Raw genomic sequence first — 18,238 nt, forward strand, 5'->3', positions numbered from 1 at the left:
TTTCATGTATAAGGCGAGTTTTACATTGGAACACACAAAACAAGCGAATGATGAGAAGTATTTTCAAGCTTCCAGAATCAGGCCATGCATTTGTGCCCGTCGCTTCATTCGTGTGTCAGAGAGAGGAAGAGAATGACGGACGGGATGATGAATGTTGGCGTACTAAGAGTTCAGGGTAAAGCAACACAAGGGGTTAGGGTGAAACTAGCCCTTGTGCACACCGCAGAGCCACCACCCACCTGCCATTTGCAGCGTGAGTGGAGGGCCGTCACTGTCACAGTCAGCTGCCTGCCACTCGCACACTCTCTAATCGCTACATTCAACACAAACATGGCCATGTTGCTTTGAGGAAGACAGTAATGAGAACCTGAACCTTTCTGACGTGTGCCTGCTGTGCCCCTACCACTTATCATACCATTATTGCCGCATTTAAACGATGCGGAGACGAAAAAAAAAAAAGAATGAAGCATCGAGCGCTGATAAAAATGTCCGCCAACTTTTTTATCCGTAAAAATCAAATAGCACCGTTAAAAGTTGGCCCGGCTGTTTTGTCATGCGTGTGCTCGCCGCGTTGTGTGCAGGACGTTTACGTCGGAAGGTTTGATCGGCTGTGCTGGTCGGGCAGGAATGGCACAATGTCGCGTTATGTCATCTTTGTGGCGTCATGCTAGCGTTGCTGGATGTCGATGGATCCAACCAGGGGTGTCAAACCTACGGCCCCCCCCGCCCTCCGAGCCGGATCAGGCTTTAACCCGGCCCGCGTGATGAGTAGATTTGAATTGAACTAAAAACTACGATAACACTTTAGTATGGGGAACATATTCACCATTAATTAGTTGCTTATTAACATGCAAATTAGTAACATATTGGCTCTTAATTAATCATTATTAAGCACTTATTAATGCCTTATTATACAATGTCACGGTGTGGTTGCTTCGTTTTTCCCGGGACGCAAACGGACGACTCTGGACAGGACGTGCAGGTAGGAACATCATACCAAAGACTATAAAAATGGGAGCCATTACCTCCCTGCTTGGTACTCAGCATCAAGGGTCGGAATTGGGGGTTAAATCACCGAAAAGTGATTCCCGGTCTGCTGCCCACTGCTCCCCTCACCTCCCAGGGGGGTGATCAAGGATGATGGGTCAAATGCGGAGAATAATTTCGCCACACCTAGTGTGTGTGTGTGTGACAATCATTGGTACTTTAAACCTTTAACTTTTTAATAAAAATGACCTGGGTAGTTGTTGTTTTTTGGGACGAAACAAACTGCTGTTCTAAATGTGTCCACTGGATGTCACAATAGCAATTCTGTTAGGCAAGTTTATTCACAGTAAAGGGTGACTGTGGCTCCTCCTCCTCCTCCTCGACCCACATGAAACTTAAAACTTGCTGTTTTATGGGCATACTTGCCAACTTTGAGACCTCCGAATTCGGGAGATGGGGGCGGGGGATTTTTTTTTTTAGGGAGGGGCGGGGTTTGGTGGTAGCGGGGTTCTGGGTATTTGTTCTGTTGTGTTTATGTTGTGTTACGGTGCGGATGTTCTCCCGAAATGTGTTTGTCATTCTTGTTTGGTGCGGGTTCACGGTGTGGCGCATATTTGTAACAGTGTTAAAGTTGTTTATACGGTCACCCTCAGTGTGACCTGTATGGCTGGCGGTTGCATTCACTAATGTTTGTATGGAGGAAAAGCGGATGTGACGACATGTTGTAGAGGACGTTAAAGGCAATGACTTCAAGGCACGCCCCCCCAATATTGTTGTCCGGGTGGGAATTGGGAGAAATTCGGGAGAATGGTTGCTACGGGAGATGAACTGAAATTCGGGAGTCTCCCGGGAAAATCGGGAGGCTTGGCAAGTATGTTTTATGGGTTCTGTTTCGAAGTCATCGTCATTCGGCACCCTCGTCGCCCCAAAATGTCTCCGTCAAACACGGGAAAAGTGAACTTAACCCTTTTGAATAGTTTTTAACGCCGTTTCTTACGGTTTGTTGAGTTAGCATTGGATTGATGGGTGGAATTGACCCCTTAGTCATGTCCACGTATGGTCTACGTATGGTCTACGCATGGTCTATTTGATACCTCGAAGAGTTTACATGTCGTGTTTTTTGTTCAATCCCAGAAAGACTGTGAGTTAAAGTTTAATTTGCGGCTTTGTAGATACACTGAGACCAAGTCCAAACTCATGGTGTTTTTGAAGCCGCACCAATTCCCTCAGAATTTTCAACAAACTTGGAAGTGTTTTTGTCCAGAGGATTATTTTGTGATTTGTACGTTTCTCAGAATGTACTTGTTCTATTTTTGGGCAAAGTAAAACAAAGAAAACAACCTGGAGTTGTCTTTATTTTTCAGTTATCATGCCATGATTTGACCATTCCGGCCCACTAGGGAATAGATTTTCCTTTTGACACCCCTGGATCAATCCTTTGCGCTGATTCAGCCATTTGCAAGTGTGTGTGTGTGTGTGTGTGTGTGTGTGTGTGTGTGTGTGTGTGTGTGTGTGTGTGTGTGTGTGTGTGTGTGTGTGTGTGTGTGTGTGTGTGTGTGTGTGTGTGTGTGTGTGTGCGGATGATGCAACCATGTTATACACGCATGTACAATGAGAAGTGGTGATGCTGGTGAAGCTACATAAGCACTTTAGTTCTTGCTGGTCTTCTCAATTGGGCTTTTCTTCTCCTTCTCCTTCTCATCCTTCTCCTTTGGCTTCTTCTCCTCCTCCTCGTCTTCCTCCTCTTCCTCACCGTCACCTCCCTCCTGGTCCACGCCCTCGTCTTCGTCCTCCCCCTCGTCCTCCTCTGCGTCGTCCTCGTCCTCCTTGTCTTCCTCCTCCTCCTCCTCCGGTTTGGACTTCCTGTACGCGCCCATGGAGTACGTGCGGGACGACATGTAGGAGAAGCCCGGGTAACCGGACTGGACCATGGCGCCGCCAACGGTGCTGAGGCGGCACTCTTCGCCTTCCAGCAGCTTCCTACAAAGGACAGGTAAATGGTAAATGGGTTAGACTTGTATAGCGCTTTTCTACCTTCAAGGTACTCAAAGCGCTTTGACACTATTTCCACATTCACCCATTCACACACACATTCACACACTGATTTTGCCACGCAAGGCCCTAACCACGGCCCATCAGGAGCAAGGGTGAGGTGTCTCGCTCAAGGACACAACGGACGTGACGAAGTTGGTAGAGGGTGGGGATTGAACCAGGAACCCTCAGGTTGCTGGCACGGCCACTCTCCCAACTGCGCCACGCAGGTGGTATGGATTAGATGACGGGTGTCAAACTGGTTTTCATTGAGGGCCACATGGCAGTCATGGCAGAGGGCCGCTTGTAACAGTCACTAATGTATGGATTTGCCTCTGGATTTCATTATTACTTAAAAACGTTGTTTTAAGTAGACTGGCGATTTTACAGTAAAAACTTTGCATTTACGACATTTTACTGTAAAATACTGTTTGTTTGTTTTTTTTACAACATTTTACGGTGAATGGAAAAACAGCATGTCAGAAAAATTGTATGTAAATTATCAAAAAACTTTCCGTTCTCTGAGTTCCCAGTGAACAGACAAGAGGCTGTCTTTGTTGCACCAAGCCAAAGGCTTGTAAAATTCCATTGTGTACGATGGGAGGAGACGGGAGGGGTTATCTATTGTGATCCAAGACTTTGCCCAAGCTCGATCCAGGACCAGTCCAAGCCCGAGGCATCTTTTTCTTTTGTGTTAATGTGACCGAAAACAATGGCTGTTTACATACCCCCCTTCCTTTAAAACAGCTGTTGTTATGTAAACAGGGAATATCCAAATAAAAGAGGAGACGTGAACATTTTTTCGTTAGAGCGTGCTGGAGACTGTATAAGAGTACAGCCCAGACGTTTCTCCTCAAGTTGAGCCAAATTTGATTCTGTCTCTGTTTAATTCCTTGCTTCTTGTCTCGTTTAATAGATGTCATCAGTGTTTGAACCTGACACAGTACCACTGTTTTTTGGGGGGGGGGTTTACGGAAAAAGCTGGCAGCTCAGTTGCCAGAATGTTTGTGTTAAATTGACATTGGTTTTTACAACATTATATTGTTCATGGAAAAACAGTACAAGTTCTTTTTTTTATTCTGGCAACTTAGCTGCCAGTTTTTCTACCATAAAAGCAAATGTACCGTCTTTCCATTTACAGTAATACATCGTTATAAACCAGTGCTGGGCCGTGCATTTCCCACCTAGGCCTTCAGTGATGTCTTACTTAGTCCGACTTCAATAAATACCTCTCAAAATACAATCATTTATGTCGCCACATGACCCCGGAGGGAGAAATACTATACAGAAACACACTTGCGCACTGCTGGGCATTGATCCACCTCAATTTGTCACTGGTGTACAAAACGGGCTATTTTTTGGCACATTTAAAAATCAATAAACCGGCATCAAAACCAAAATAATTGCATTGAATGTGAAAAAGTTTTTTTTTAATGTTGTAAATTTATCAAAATTAATAAACACATGTACATAAGTATTCATGGATTTTGCTCAATATTTTGTAGATGCACCTTTGGCAGAAAATACAGCCTCAAGTCTTTTGAATATGATGCATAAAACCTCTAAAGGCTTAGTGGCCACATGCGTGGACAGCACCTTTTAGCTCTTATTTCCAAAATTGTGTACACTACTGAATTGGGGTCTTATGGCCGCTTATGTGGACACTTATACTGCCATCTGGTGGTGTCAGAAGAGTATAACATACAATGGAATTTGGAAAAAAAAAGTGTAAAAATAAGAATTAGCATGTCACTACACATGAAGTACACGTTTGTGTACTTATGGACTAAGTACATCATATAAAAAGATGATTCTTAGTTTTTATTCTAATTAGGGTCCAATAAGCCCAAATAGCAAAGAGAAATTAAAAAAAATGCATGTAAACAAACAACTCTCAAGTTCTATCAAGTTGGACGAAAAGTGTTGGTTTTCATCCAGGATGTCTCTGTACATTGCCGCATTCATCTTTCCCTCTATCCTGACTAGCAAAAGCTGTGAATACTTATGTACATGTATTTTTTTTTTTATTTTATAATGCATTTTTGTACCATATGTCCCGACAAGAAATCTGCGTTCAAAGAACTCCGGCTTATTAGTGATTCCCAGAGCCAAAAAAAAGTCTGCGGGCTATAGAGCGTTTTCTATTCGGGCTCCAGTACTCTGGAATGCCCTCCCGGTAACAGTTAGAGATGCTACCTCAGTAGAAGCATTTAAGTCCCATCTTAAAACTCATTTGTATAATCTAGCCTTTAAATAGACCCCCCCTTTTTTAGACCAGTTGATCTGCCGTTTCTTTTCTTCTCTCCTCTTCTCCCCTGTCCCTTGCGAGGGGGAGTTGCATAGGTCCGGTGGCCATGGATGAAGTGCTGGCTGTCCAGAGCCGGGACCCCGGGTGGACCACTAGCCTGTGCATCGGTTGGGGACATCTCTGCGCTGCTGACCCGTCTCCGCTCGGGATGGTTTCCTGTTGGCCCCGCTGTGGACTGGACTCCCGCTGATGTGTTGGATCCACTGTGGACTGGACTTTCACAATGTTATGTCAGACCCACTCGACATCCGTTGCTTTCGGTCTCCCCTAGAGGGGGGGGGGTTACCCACATATGCGGTCCTCTCCAAGGTTTCTCATAGTCATTCGCCGACGTCCCACTGGGGTGAGTTTTTCCTTGCCCGTATGTGGGCTCTGTACCGAGGATGTCGTTGTGGCTTGTACAGCCCTTTGAGACACTTGTGATTTAGGGCTATATAAATAAACATTGATTGATTGATTGGCATTTGCAAATTGAAAACAAAACAAAAAAAAACTTTTCACATTGTCATTGTGGGGTATTGTCTGTAGAATTTTGAGATCAAAAATAAATGTCTTCCATTTCGGAATAAGGTTGCATCATAAAATGTGGACAAGGTGAAGCGCTGTGATTACTTTCCAGATGCACTGTATATTCTCTGTAAAATGGTTCTGTGTTTATATTTTTGGGGTGTCAGAAACGGGTTCATTGGATTAACATGATTTGTTATGGGAAAACTTTCAACTCTAGTGCGACTTATATATGTTTTTTTCCTTCTTTATTATGCATTTTCGTCCGGTGCGACTTATACTCCGGCGCGACTTATAATCCGAAAAATACGGTATTTGTGTTGTTGCAAACCTGTAAGCAGCAATTTCAATGTCCAGAGCCATCTTGACATTGAGCAGATCCTGGTACTCCCGCAGGTGACGGGACATTTCTCCTTTGGTGCTACGCAGCGCCGCCTCCAGCTGCTCAATGGTGTCCTAGAAGCACGCATACCTTTAACACGGGTGACCCGCTCAGCAGAGCGTGGTGTTTGGGTGCGACGCGCTCACATACCTGCATGTCTCCAACTTCACCGTTATGGCGGTCCTCCATCTCAGCAATCTGCCTCTCCAGGGCCTCGTTGTGGCCCCTCAGGGCCTCGATCTCCAAGGTGCGGGCTTGCACCTGCCGGCGGTACTCGGTCAACTCCTCCTTTGAGTGCTTCATGGCGTCCTGGTTGCGTGCCGCGGCCTCCGTCACGGTTGCAAACTTGGAGCGGTACCACTCCTCTGCCTGGGCCTGGTTCCTGCATGATAGGTTCTCATACTGGGCCCTGATGTCCTTCAGGGCCGCCGCCAGGTCCGGTTTGCTCATGTCCATCTCCACGGACACCTGGACATTCAGAGGGTTCCAGTGTACTTTAGTTTGGTTTAAAGCAGAGCTATTCAGAACCAGAAATTATAGTCTGCAAATGATGTGTTGTTGTTGAGTGTCGGTGCTCTCTAGAGCTCAGCAGAGTAACCGTGTAATACTCTTCCATATCAGTAGGTGGCAGCCGGTAGCTAATTGCTTTGTAGATGTCGGAAACAGGTAAAATTGAGTCTAATGCTTAAACCAAAAATAAACAAAAGGTGAGTGCCCCTAAGAAAAGTAATTGAAGCTTAGGGAAGGCTATGCAGAACGAAACTAAAACTGAACTGGCTACAAGGTAAACAAAAACAGAATGCTGGACGACAGCAAAGACTTACTGCGGAGCAAAGACGGCGTCCACAATGTACGTCCGAACATGACATGACAATCAACAATGTCCCCACAAAGAAGGACAAAAACAACTAAAATCTTCTTGATTGCTAAAACAAAGTAGATGCGGGAAATGTCGCTCAAAGGAAGACATGAAACTGCTACAGGAAAATACCAAAAAAAGAGAAAAAGCCACCAAATAAGAACTAAAACACTACACACAGGAAAACAGCAAAAAACTCCAAATAAGTCAGGGCGTGATGTGACAGGTGGTGACAGCACACCTACTTTGAGACAAGAGCTATAGTGATGCATGCTTGGTTGTGCTTTAAAGTCATACCCAACAATTGCGACAATGACTTTTTACTGCGGCGTTTTGTCCTACTAATTTTGGCGGTCCTTGAACTCAACGTACTTTGTTTACATATGCAACTTTCTCCGATGCTGCCACGGAAATACGTGTTTTGTGCCACTCCTTCTTTGTCTCATTTTGTCCACCAAACGCTTTATGCTGTGCGTATAGGTATATTTGAGTTCATTTTAATTTCCTTTACTTGTGTCCTCTGTCTTTTTATTTTATTTTTGCATGTCTCATGACACATTATCTCTATGTAATATTGGCTGCATTCCTGATTGTGCGCCATGTTGTTCCAGACCACAGCAAACGTCACCCAGCTTGCAAAGATTGTAATAAATCTATTAGAAGAAGACAGCCTGTCCTTTCCTTTAACTTGGACACACACATTTATACCTTTGGCATTTTTAAGCCAGTTATTTCCAGGAGTTATCTCACCCTCTGAGACACTTACTTAATCATGTGTTGCCTTCATTATAACACTTACATAAAAGGCTTTTAACTTTTTGCGGCTCCAGACGTATTTGTTTTTTGTATTTCAACATGTTGGGTTGCCGACCCCGGCTCTAGGTTCTATTTTAGGTCCTCTCTTTTTAATCATTTGGGCTATTCAACTGGTAGCCCACAAGTTCAGTTAAAAAAACGAGTAAGAGACTCACACTTTTGCAGACTGTCCTTAAAAACAGTTACTCAGAAAAAAATAAATAGACCAACATCAAATGTCTACTGTGGAGGACGCTGGTTCACTGGAAGTTGCAAAATAAGACGAATAGTGAAGGGAGAAGTCGTGCCCCTCGGTCCTTAGCTTTGTGGAAATATGGACCCTAAAACAATTTAGTTGAGTATCCCAGGTTTAAAAGAGTCTTAACTTACATTCCAAATGTTTCAAGCATGGTTCCTGAGAACCAGCGTCCTCTGCAGTGGACATACACTACCGTTCAAAAGCTTGGGGTCACCCAAACAATTTTGTGGAATAGCCTTCATTTCTAAGAACAAGAATAGACTGTCGAGTTTCAGATGAAAGTTCTCTTTTTCTGGCCATTTTGAGCGTTTAATTGACCCCACAAATGTGATGCTCCAGAAACTCAATCTGCTCAAAGGAAGGTCCGTTTTGAACGTGACAATTTTTTGGGGAAATTTAGTTACATTTTTATTGTATTTTTAAAATGTTTTGAACATGTTTTTCATTTTTTTCATATTTTTCAAAACATTTTTTAATTGTTTTGAATGTTTTTACATCGCACACCTGAGTGTAGTGCACCAATGTAATTTTTTTCAAATTTTTTCTTTTTTAAAAAATTTTTTTTTCAATTTTTTTGTTGAACAACAAATGCACACATAAGTCAAGGCACTTTCAACATCAGCGAAACATGTCAAGGAAAGAAAACAAAAGCAAATACAGAGAGTATTAAATAATAATGAATAATAATAATAAAAAATATGGGTAACACTTTAGTATGGGGAACATATTCACCATTAATTAGTTGCTTATTAAAGTAACAAAGACTTAATTTAGAGTTATTTGGACACTAGGGGAACATATAAGGGTTAGGGTTACTAATAAGCAATAATTCTGAGGTTATTGAGGGTAGACTCTTAGTTAATGGCTTACTGGTTGTATAATAAGGCCATGCAGAATAAGGCATTTAAAACAAATGTGATGCTCCAGAAACTCAATCTGCTCAAAGGAAGGTCAGTTTTGTAGCTTCTGTGACGAGCTAAACTGTTTTCAGATGTGTGAACATGATTGCACAAGGGTTTTCTAATCATCAATTAGCCTTCTGAGCCAATGAGCAAACACATTGTACCATTAGAACACTGGAGTGATAGTTGCTGGAAATGGGCCTCTATACACCTATGTAGCTATTGCACCAAAAACCAGACATTTGCAGCTAGAATAGTCATTTACCACATTAGCAATGTATAGAGTGTATTTCTTTCAAGTTAAGACTAGTTTAAAGTTATCTTCATTGAAAAGTACAGTGCTTTCCTTAAAAAATAAGGACATTTCAATGTGACCCCAAACTATTCGTGTATTGACCACGAATAGAGCGTTTCGACCAAGAGGAGAAGAATGCATATTGTACAAAACTTGAGTTTTAATAAGTTTTTTTTTTTAAAATAACTTCTTATCCAATATCATTGAAAGAACTGAAATGAGCAAGATTTAGGACCCATTTAATGCTCGTTGGCCCTAACTGCCACATGTAATGCAAATGAGTGTGTGCCAGTACGGCACCACTGCTGCACGGCTGAAAACTGCTGACTCAGGCTTCTTTCGCCGCGCTGTCAATCGCTTACACGGCAGTAAAACTCTCTGCGAGGAACCCTGGAGAAATCTACCCGGCAACCGTCCCTCTTGTCGCAACATTTCATGCATTGATTCCACTTCTATGCTTCTGCTTTGTCATGCAATGATACCAGCTTGCAAACTGTTTTTTTTTCAGTTTGTAAATGCACAAAACTGTTTAATATTATGTTAAAAAAATTCAAGAGGTCAATCTTTATGACTGCTGTCCCTCGGGAAAGGCCACACCCTCGGATTATGCGCCTTTTCCCTGCGCATTTCTCCCCGCTCTGCCCCCACCCGCCACCTTCATTCTACCTAATGACGGATGCATGAACACGCCAGTGATGCTTTAACAGTGGGTGTGTTCTCCTTTTCTATGCAGCTTGTTTGATAATTGGCTTGTGGCACCAAAATAGAATTAAACAATAAAACTAACGATAACAATACAGCGTCCTCTGCAGTGGACGTTTGTGGACATGCATGACTTGGCTATTGTGTCCTGTAATTTGGTAGGACTTCTAAAAAATAATAATTGGAGGACATTATGCAAATGTCCACAGCCTCTGGGGAGTTTATAAGCATATTTTACTGTTTTTTAGTTTGTTGTGTTGCGTCGGACCAGTTCTTCCTCCAAGGGAATCTAAATTACTGGTCAATCCCAAATTATTTCGATGACATATATGCTGAGTAAGAAGGACCATCAAGACAGAATTGGAATATTTTCAAGTTTATACCAAAGCTTTGAGAGATCAACTTAATCAATACATTCATATCGGCTGCTCTAGTTGATCTGGCATTCAACCGGAAAGAGACTACTTCTTGAAAGAAATGCCTAAGATAAGGAGGGGGATGCATCTTTCTCACATTCCAATGCCTAAAACACTACACAGACATCTGCAGACAAAGAGACACTGGTAGAATACACAAAGGAAAAGTACTAGATGCTCTAAACATGGCTATGTGAAAAGAAAGAACTCTTAAACGCATATGCCTCCTCCACAGTTGGCAATATTTTAAAAAATGCATTGTTAATTTTTTTGTTCACGAGGCCCAAAAATCCTGTCTGCATTAGAAAGTTGTCACGAGTTGTGAGGGTCTAGGGTGGCACTGCAGAGCCATAAATTAGCCGGGGCGCGTGACTAAGGTGCAGTATGCGGGGGACAAGACTCAAACTGGGAAGGAGCCGAGTTAAAACGATGACATAAAATAGAGCCACAGTTCTTTTTTTTGGACAAAGTACCACCCCAGAAAACACTTCAAGTAGCACCATATTGACCAATACAGTAGCAAGTATATTTTATGTTTTTTGGCCACAGTTTGAACAGTAACACTGAGTTTGAATATTTAATACGTGATTATTTTGGTGCACCACTAGATGGAGTTTCCAAACCATGCTTGGCGTATTGATATAATGGTCCGTACAATTTGCACTTCCACCACCTACATTTTCTAATTGGCTGAATGGTTTCCAATTATCAATCAAATCTTGGAGGATGATTAAGAGTACAAAAGCCCTTAAATTGATATCCTTGTTAAAAACATTTAAAGTGTATGTTTATGTTGCCCTTTTTGTCTTTTTTTATTTTGTTTTCATATTTTGGTAACACTTTAGTATGGGGAACACATGTTCACCGTTAATTAGTTGCTTATTAACATGCAAATTAGTAACATATTGGCTCTTAATTAGTCATTATTTATTAATGCCTTATTCTGCATGGCCTTATTATACAAGCAGTAAGCCATTAACTAAGAGTCTTCCCTCAATAACCTCAGAATTATTGCTTATTAGTAACCCTAACCCTTATATGTTCCCCTAGTGTCCAAATAACTCTAAATTAAGTCTTTGTTACTTTAATAAGCAACTAATTAATGGTGAATATGTTCTCCATACTAAAGTGTTACCCATATTTTTTATTATTATTATTCATTATTATTTAATACTCTCTGTATTTGCTTTTGTTTTCTTTCCTTGACATGTTTCGCTGATGTTGAAAGTGCCTTGACTTTTGTGTGCATTTGTTGTTCAATAAAAAAAATTGAAAAAAATCGAAAAATTGTAAAAATTGGAAAAAAAAAAAATAGTAATAATACATTTTTTAAAAATAGAAAAAAATAAATAAATAAAAAATAAGGTTTGCACTCCACCCAGGTGTGTGATGTAAAAACATTAAAAACAATTAAAAAATGTTTTGGAAAAAAATGAAAAAAAAAAATCAATTTTTTTTTTTAAATACACAAAAATTAAACAAAATTTCCCCAAAAAACATTGAAATGTTTTTTAAAATTTTTTACAAATTACAAAAAAATTACGAAAACATTAAAAACAAAATGTTTTTAATTGTTAAAAAAAATGTTTTTTAAATTGAAAAAAATATATATATTTAAAAATTGAAATTTAAAAAAAAAAAACAACAAAGGTTGAACGCCACTTAGTTGCGTGATGTAAAATCATTACAAACAATTAAAAAATGTTTTGAAAAAAATTAAAAAACATTTACAAAAATGTTTTTAAATATACAAAAATTCAACCAAATTTCCCAAAAAACATTTAAATGTTTTACAAAAATTTTACCAAATTTCAAAAAAATTACGAAAAAATTAAAAACAAAATTCTATTTTTTTTAATTGTTAAAAAAATTGTTTTTTAAATTGAAAAAAATATATATATTTAAAAATTGAATTTTTTTTAAAAAAACAACAAAGATTGAACGCCACTTAGTTGCGCGATGTAAAATCATTACAAACAATTAAAAAATGTTTTGAAAAAAATGAAAAAACATTTACAAAAATGTTTTTAAATATACAAAAATTTAACCAAATTTCCCAAAAAACATTTAAATGTTTTACAAAAAATTTACCAAATTACAAAAAAATTACGAAAAAATTAAAAACTAAATTCTATTTTTTTTAATTGTTAAAAAAATAATTATAATAATTATAAATAAATATTAATAATAAAATATTTTTTATTTTTTAAAAATTGTAAAAAAATTACAAACAAAAAAAAGGTCGCACTCCACTTAGGTGCGCGATGTAAAATACTTACAAACAATTAAAAAATGTTTTGAAAAAAATGAAAAAACATTTACAAAAATGTTTTTAAATATAGAAAAATTAAACCAAATTTCCCAAAAAACATTTAAATGTTTTACAAAAATTTTACCAAATTACAAAAAAATTACGAAAAAATTAAAAACTAAATTCTATTTTTTTTAATTGTTAAAAAAATAATTATAATAATTATAAATAAATATTAATAAAAAAATATTTTTTATTTTTAAAAATTGTAAAAAATTGCAAACAAAAAAAAGGTCGCACTCCACTTAGGTGCGCGATGTAAAATACTTACAAACAATTAAAAAATGTTTTGAAAAAAATGAAAAAACATTTACAAAAATGTTTTTAAATATACAAAAATTTAACCAAATTTCCCAAAAAACATTTAAATGTTTTACAAAAATTTTACCAAATTACAAAAAAATATGAAAAAATTAAAAACTAAATTCTATTTTTTTTAATTGTTAAAAAAATAATTATAATAATTATAAATAAATATTAATAATAAAATATTTTTTATTTTTTTAAAATTGTAAAAAATTACAAACAAAAAAAAGGTCGCACTCCACTTAGGTGCGCGATGTAAAATCCTTACAAACAATTAAAAAATGTTTTGAAAAAAATGAAAAAACATTTACAAAAATGTTTTTAAATATACAAAAATTTAACCAAATTCCCAAAAAAACATTTAAATATTTTACAAAAATTTTACCAAATTACAAAAAAATTACGAAAAAATTAAAAACTAAATTCTATTTTTTTAATTGTTAAAAAAATAATTATAATAATTATAAATAAATATTAATAATGAAATATTTTTTATTTTTAAAAATTGTATATAATTACAAACAAAAAAAAGGTCGCACTCCACTTAGGTGCGCGATGTAAAATACTTACAAACAATTAAAAAATGTTTTGGAAAATATGGAAAAAAATGAAAAAACTTTGACTTTTTAAAAAAATTTCAATTAAACGAATTTTTAAAAAATTACCAAACAATTACAATAAAAAATACAAAAAAATGACAAAACATTTCTAAGTATTTTTTAACAATTTAGAATACATTTAAAAATTAAAAACATTAATTTTTACATTTTTAAAAATTTCAAACTTTTGATTTAAATGTTTGCCCTTCCACGCAGGTGCGCGACGTACCTGCGTGGCCTGCAGCGACGACTGCATCTCCTGCAGCTCCTCCTCATGAACCTTCCTCAGGAAGGCGATCTCGTCCAGCAGCGCCTCCACCTTCTTCTCCAGCTCCAGGCGCGCCAGGGTGGCGTCGTCCACGTCCTTGCGGTAGCCCTTCAGGGCGCCCTCGGCCTCCTCGCGGAGCCGCGCCTCCTCGTCCAGCTTGTCGCGCAGGCGCTCCAGCGCCTCGCTCACCTGCACGCAGTCCAGGTGCGCCTGGCTCTTCTCGTGGGTCAGCTCCTCCACGCGCGCGCGCAGCTCGCGGATCTCCTGCTCGTAGAGGTGGTGGAGGCGCGACGGCTCGCTGTGGCGCTGGCGGAGCACCGTCACCTCCGCCTCCAGCACCTTGTTCTGCTGCTCCAGGTGGTGCACCTTCTCGATGAACGACACGAAGCGGTCGTTGAGGCCTTGCAGCTGCTCCTTCTCGTTGGTGCGCACGATCTTCAGCTCGTTGGTGACCGCCGTGGACTGGCTCAGGTCCGGCAGGGAGTAGAGACGCTGCCCGGGCGCGGCGCTCCGGCGGTAGCCGCCGCTGGAGCAAGAGGAGGAGGACATCACCGCGGGGGAGCCGTACGTCCGGCTGCGGTAGCCGGAGGAGTGCACCCGGGACGGGCTGCCCATACCGGCGCGCCCCGACCGCGGTGCGTCGCCGAAGATCTTGCGGTAGGAGCTGCTGCTGCTGCTGCTGTACATCTCGCCGGAGTAACTCATGCTGCGTGGAAGAGTGAGGAGGAGACAGTTCCACGCCGGGTCCCGGACAGGTACTTTTATAGGCAACGCGCATGCGCATCGTCCGAGAAGATGCAAGGGACCAAACCTGCAAACTCATGCAGAAAAAAAAAGAAAAAAAAAAAAAAAAACCACGACACTTTAACTGAAAAACCTCCACGACACTCAACTCAATCAGTGCCTCTTGCACATTTCACACTTTTTATGCATCACTAATAACTATTTTTATTTAACATTGGCGCTCTCCTTTGCGGGGATGCGCTGGTCACGTGATCATTAGGATGCTGCAGTCTGCCCCCACCCACCCTCCCCCTCCCACGCCTCTGCAACACTTTTTTGTCGTGGAGAGCCAACTTGAGAGTGTGGTCACGGTGAACAATATCATAAGTTGCCATGTGAAATGCAGCGGTAACACTTTGGTATGGGGAACTTATTCAAGTAACACATTTAGAGTTATTTGGACACTAAGCAATAATTAAGAGCCAATATGTTACTAATTTGCATGCAAATTAGTAACATATTGGCTCTTAACTACTTATTATTAAGTACTTATTAATGCCTTATTCTGCATGGCCTTATTATACAAGCAGTAAGCCATTAACTAAGAGTCTTTCCTCAATAACCTCAGAATTATTGCTTATTAGTACTAAGTAAGGAAGTTGTTGTATATGATTCTCCCTTTAATACCACTTTGTACATTTTTTAATTTTTATTTAGTAAATTTTTTTTGTTTTTGAAACAATTTTTCTTAATGTTCTTTCATTTTTTTCATATTTTTCTAAACATTTTTTTATTGTTTTTAATGTTTTTACATCGCTCACCTGGGTGGAGTGCAAACCTTTTTTTTTTTTTGTAATTTTTTTTTCAATGTTAAAACTTATTTTTTAATTTTTTGGTAATTTTTTTGTAATTTTTTTTGTAATTTGTTTGTAATTTGTTTAATTCCAAAAAAAAAAAAAAAAAATTTTATTTTGTTAAATTTTTTTGTATTTAAAAAAAAAGTAAATGTTTTTTCATTTTTTTCATTTTTTTCAAAACATTTTTAATTGTTTGTAATGTTTTTACATCGCGCACCTGAGTAGAGTGCAAAACTTTTTTTTTGTAATTTTTTTCCATTTTTAAAAACAATTCTCAATTTTGTTTCAAATTGTTTTCTTTATTTTTTAAATGTTTTCTATTTTTATTTTTATTTTTATTGAACAACAAATGCACACAAAAGTCAAGGCACTTTCAACATCAGCGAAACATGTCAAGCAAAGAAAACAAAAGCAAATAGAGAGAGTATTAAATAATAATGAATAATAATAATACAAAATATGGGTAACACTTTAGTATGGGGAACATATTCACCATTGATTAGTTGCTTATCAAAGTAACAAAGACTTAATTTAGAGTTATTTGGACACTAGGGGAACGTATTTGTTTAATATTTTTGTATTTAAAAAAAAAAATCTAAATGTTTTTTAATTTTTTTCATATTTTTCAAAACATTTTTTAATTGTTTGTAATTATTTGACACCGCGCACATAAGTGGAGTGCAAACCTTATTTTTTTGTTTGTATTTTTTTTCCAATTTAAATTATTTTTTAAAACATTGTTTTAATTTTTTAACAATTAAAAAACTAGAATTTTTGTTGGAATTTTTTCATAATTTTTTTTGGTAATTTTTTTGTATTTTGTTGTATTTTGTTGTAATTTTTTTGTAATTTTTTGGTAAGTTTGTTGTAATTTTTTTGTAATTTTTTTGTAATTAGTTTAATTTTTTTTAAACAATATCATAAGTTGCAATGTGAAATGCAGCGGCAACACTTTGGTATGGGGAACTTATAAAGTAACAAAGACTTCATTTAGAGTTATTTGGACACTAGGGGAACATATTTGTTTAATATTTTTGTATTTAAAAAAAAAATCAAAATGTTTTAAAAAAAATTTCATATTTTTCAAAACATTTTTTAATTGTTTGTAATGATTTGACATCGCTGTGATGAGGTGGCGACTTGTCCAGGGTGTACCCCGCCTTCCGCCCGATTGTAGCGGAGATAGGCTCCAGCGCCCCCCGCGACCCCGAAGGGAATAAGCGGTAGAAAATGGATGGACGGATGGATTTAAAATCGCGCACCTAAGTGGAGTGCAAACCTTATTTTTTTGTTTGTATTTTTTTTTCAATTTAAATTATTTTTTAAAACATTGTTTTAATTTTTTAACAATTAAAAAACTAGAATTTTTGTTGGAATTGTTTCGTAATTTTTTTGTAATTTTTTTGTAATTTTTTTGTAATTTTTTGTAATTATTTTGTAGTTTTTTGTATTTTGTTGTAATTTTGTTGTAATTTTGTTGTAATTTTGTTGTAATTTTTTTTGTAAATTTGTTTTATTTTTTTTGTAATTTGTTTAATTTTTTTTAAAACTATATCATAAGTTGCCATGTGAAATGCAGCGGTAACACTTTGGTATGGGGAACTTATTCAAGTAACAAAGACTTCATTTGGACACTAGGGGAACATGTTTGTTTAAGATTTTTGTGTTTAAAAAAAAAATCTAAATGTTTTTTACATTTTTTCATATTTTTCAAAATTTTTTTTAGTTGTTTGTAATGATTTGACATCACTGTGATGAGGTGGCGATTTGTCCAGGGTGTACTCCGCCTTCCGCCCGATTGTAGCGGAGATAAGCTTCAGCGCCCCTCGCGACCCCGAAGGGAATAAGCGGTAGAAAATGGATGGATCGATGGATTTAAAATCGCGCACCTAAGTGGAGTGCAAACCTTATTTTTTTGTTTGTATTTTTTTTTTCAATTTAAATTATTTTTTAAAACATTGTTTTAATTTTTTAACAATTAAAAAACTAGAATTTTTGTTGGAATTGTTTTGTAATTTTTTTGTAATTTTTTTGTAATTTTTTTGTATTTTTTGTATTTTTTTGTATTTTGTTGTAATTTTGTTGTAATTTTTTTGTAATTTTTTTGTATTTTTTTTGTAATTTGTTTAATTTTTTTAAAACTATATCATAAGTTGCCATGTGAAATGCAGCGGTAACACTTTGGTATGGGGAACTTATTCAGGTAACAAAGACTTCATTTGGACACTAGGGGAACATGTTTGTTTAAGATTTTTGTATTTAAAAAAAAAAAATCTAAATGTTTTTTAATTTTTTTCATATTTTTCAAAACATTTTTTAGGTGTTTGTAATGATTTGACATCGCTGTGATGAGGTGGCGATTTGTCCAGGGTGTACCCCGCCTTCCACCCGATTGTAGCGGAGATAAGCTTCAGCGCCCCTCGCGACCCCGAAGGGAATAAGCGGTACAAAAATGGATGGATGGATGGATTTAAAATCGCGCACCTAAGTGGAGTGCAAACCTTATTTTTTTGTTTGTATTTTTTTTTTCAATTTAAATTATTTTTTAAAACATTGTTTTAATTTTTTAACAATTAAAAAACTAGAATTTTTGTTGGAATTGTTTTGTAATTTTTTTGTAATTTTTTTGTATTTTTTGTATTTTTTTGTATTTTGTTGTAATTTTGTTGTAATTTTTTTGTAATTTTTTTGTATTTTTTTTGTAATTTGTTTAATTTTTTTAAAACTATAT

The 18,238-nt window shown here is 37.3% G+C and overlaps 1 protein-coding gene across 1 annotated transcript; it reads right to left on the reverse strand.

Moving 5' to 3' along the window:
• Positions 1 to 2,453: 2,453 nt before the first annotated feature.
• Positions 2,454 to 14,668, reverse strand: neff1 (neuronal intermediate filament family member 1). Its single transcript, XM_062051587.1, has 4 exons — positions 13,889 to 14,668; positions 6,366 to 6,683; positions 6,165 to 6,289; positions 2,454 to 2,967 (listed from the first exon to the last, which is right to left on the reverse strand). The coding sequence occupies exons 1-4, from the start codon at positions 14,630 to 14,632 to the stop codon at positions 2,637 to 2,639; spliced, it is 1,518 nt and encodes a 505-aa protein (XP_061907571.1). The 5' UTR covers positions 14,633 to 14,668; the 3' UTR covers positions 2,454 to 2,636.
• Between the last annotated feature and the right edge of the window lie 3,570 nt (positions 14,669 to 18,238).

The sequence above is a fragment of the Entelurus aequoreus genome, linkage group LG06, assembly GCF_033978785.1.
Source record: "Entelurus aequoreus isolate RoL-2023_Sb linkage group LG06, RoL_Eaeq_v1.1, whole genome shotgun sequence".
NCBI classification, from domain to species: Eukaryota; Metazoa; Chordata; class Actinopteri; order Syngnathiformes; family Syngnathidae; genus Entelurus; species Entelurus aequoreus.

What these genes read in the sequence shown, in the direction of transcription:
- neff1 (XM_062051587.1), bottom strand. Translation starts at nt 14,632, where the DNA reads ATGAGTTACTCCGGCGAGATGTACAGCAGCAGCAGCAGCAGCTCCTAC. An exon ending in CGTCGCTGCAGGCCACGCAG is followed by an intron (nt 6,684 to 13,888) that starts GTACGTCGCGCA and finishes CTGAATGTCCAG; the next exon opens with GTGTCCGTGGAGATGGACAT. An exon ending in GTGAAGTTGGAGACATGCAG is followed by an intron (nt 6,290 to 6,365) that starts GTATGTGAGCGC and finishes GCGTGCTTCTAG; the next exon opens with GACACCATTGAGCAGCTGGA.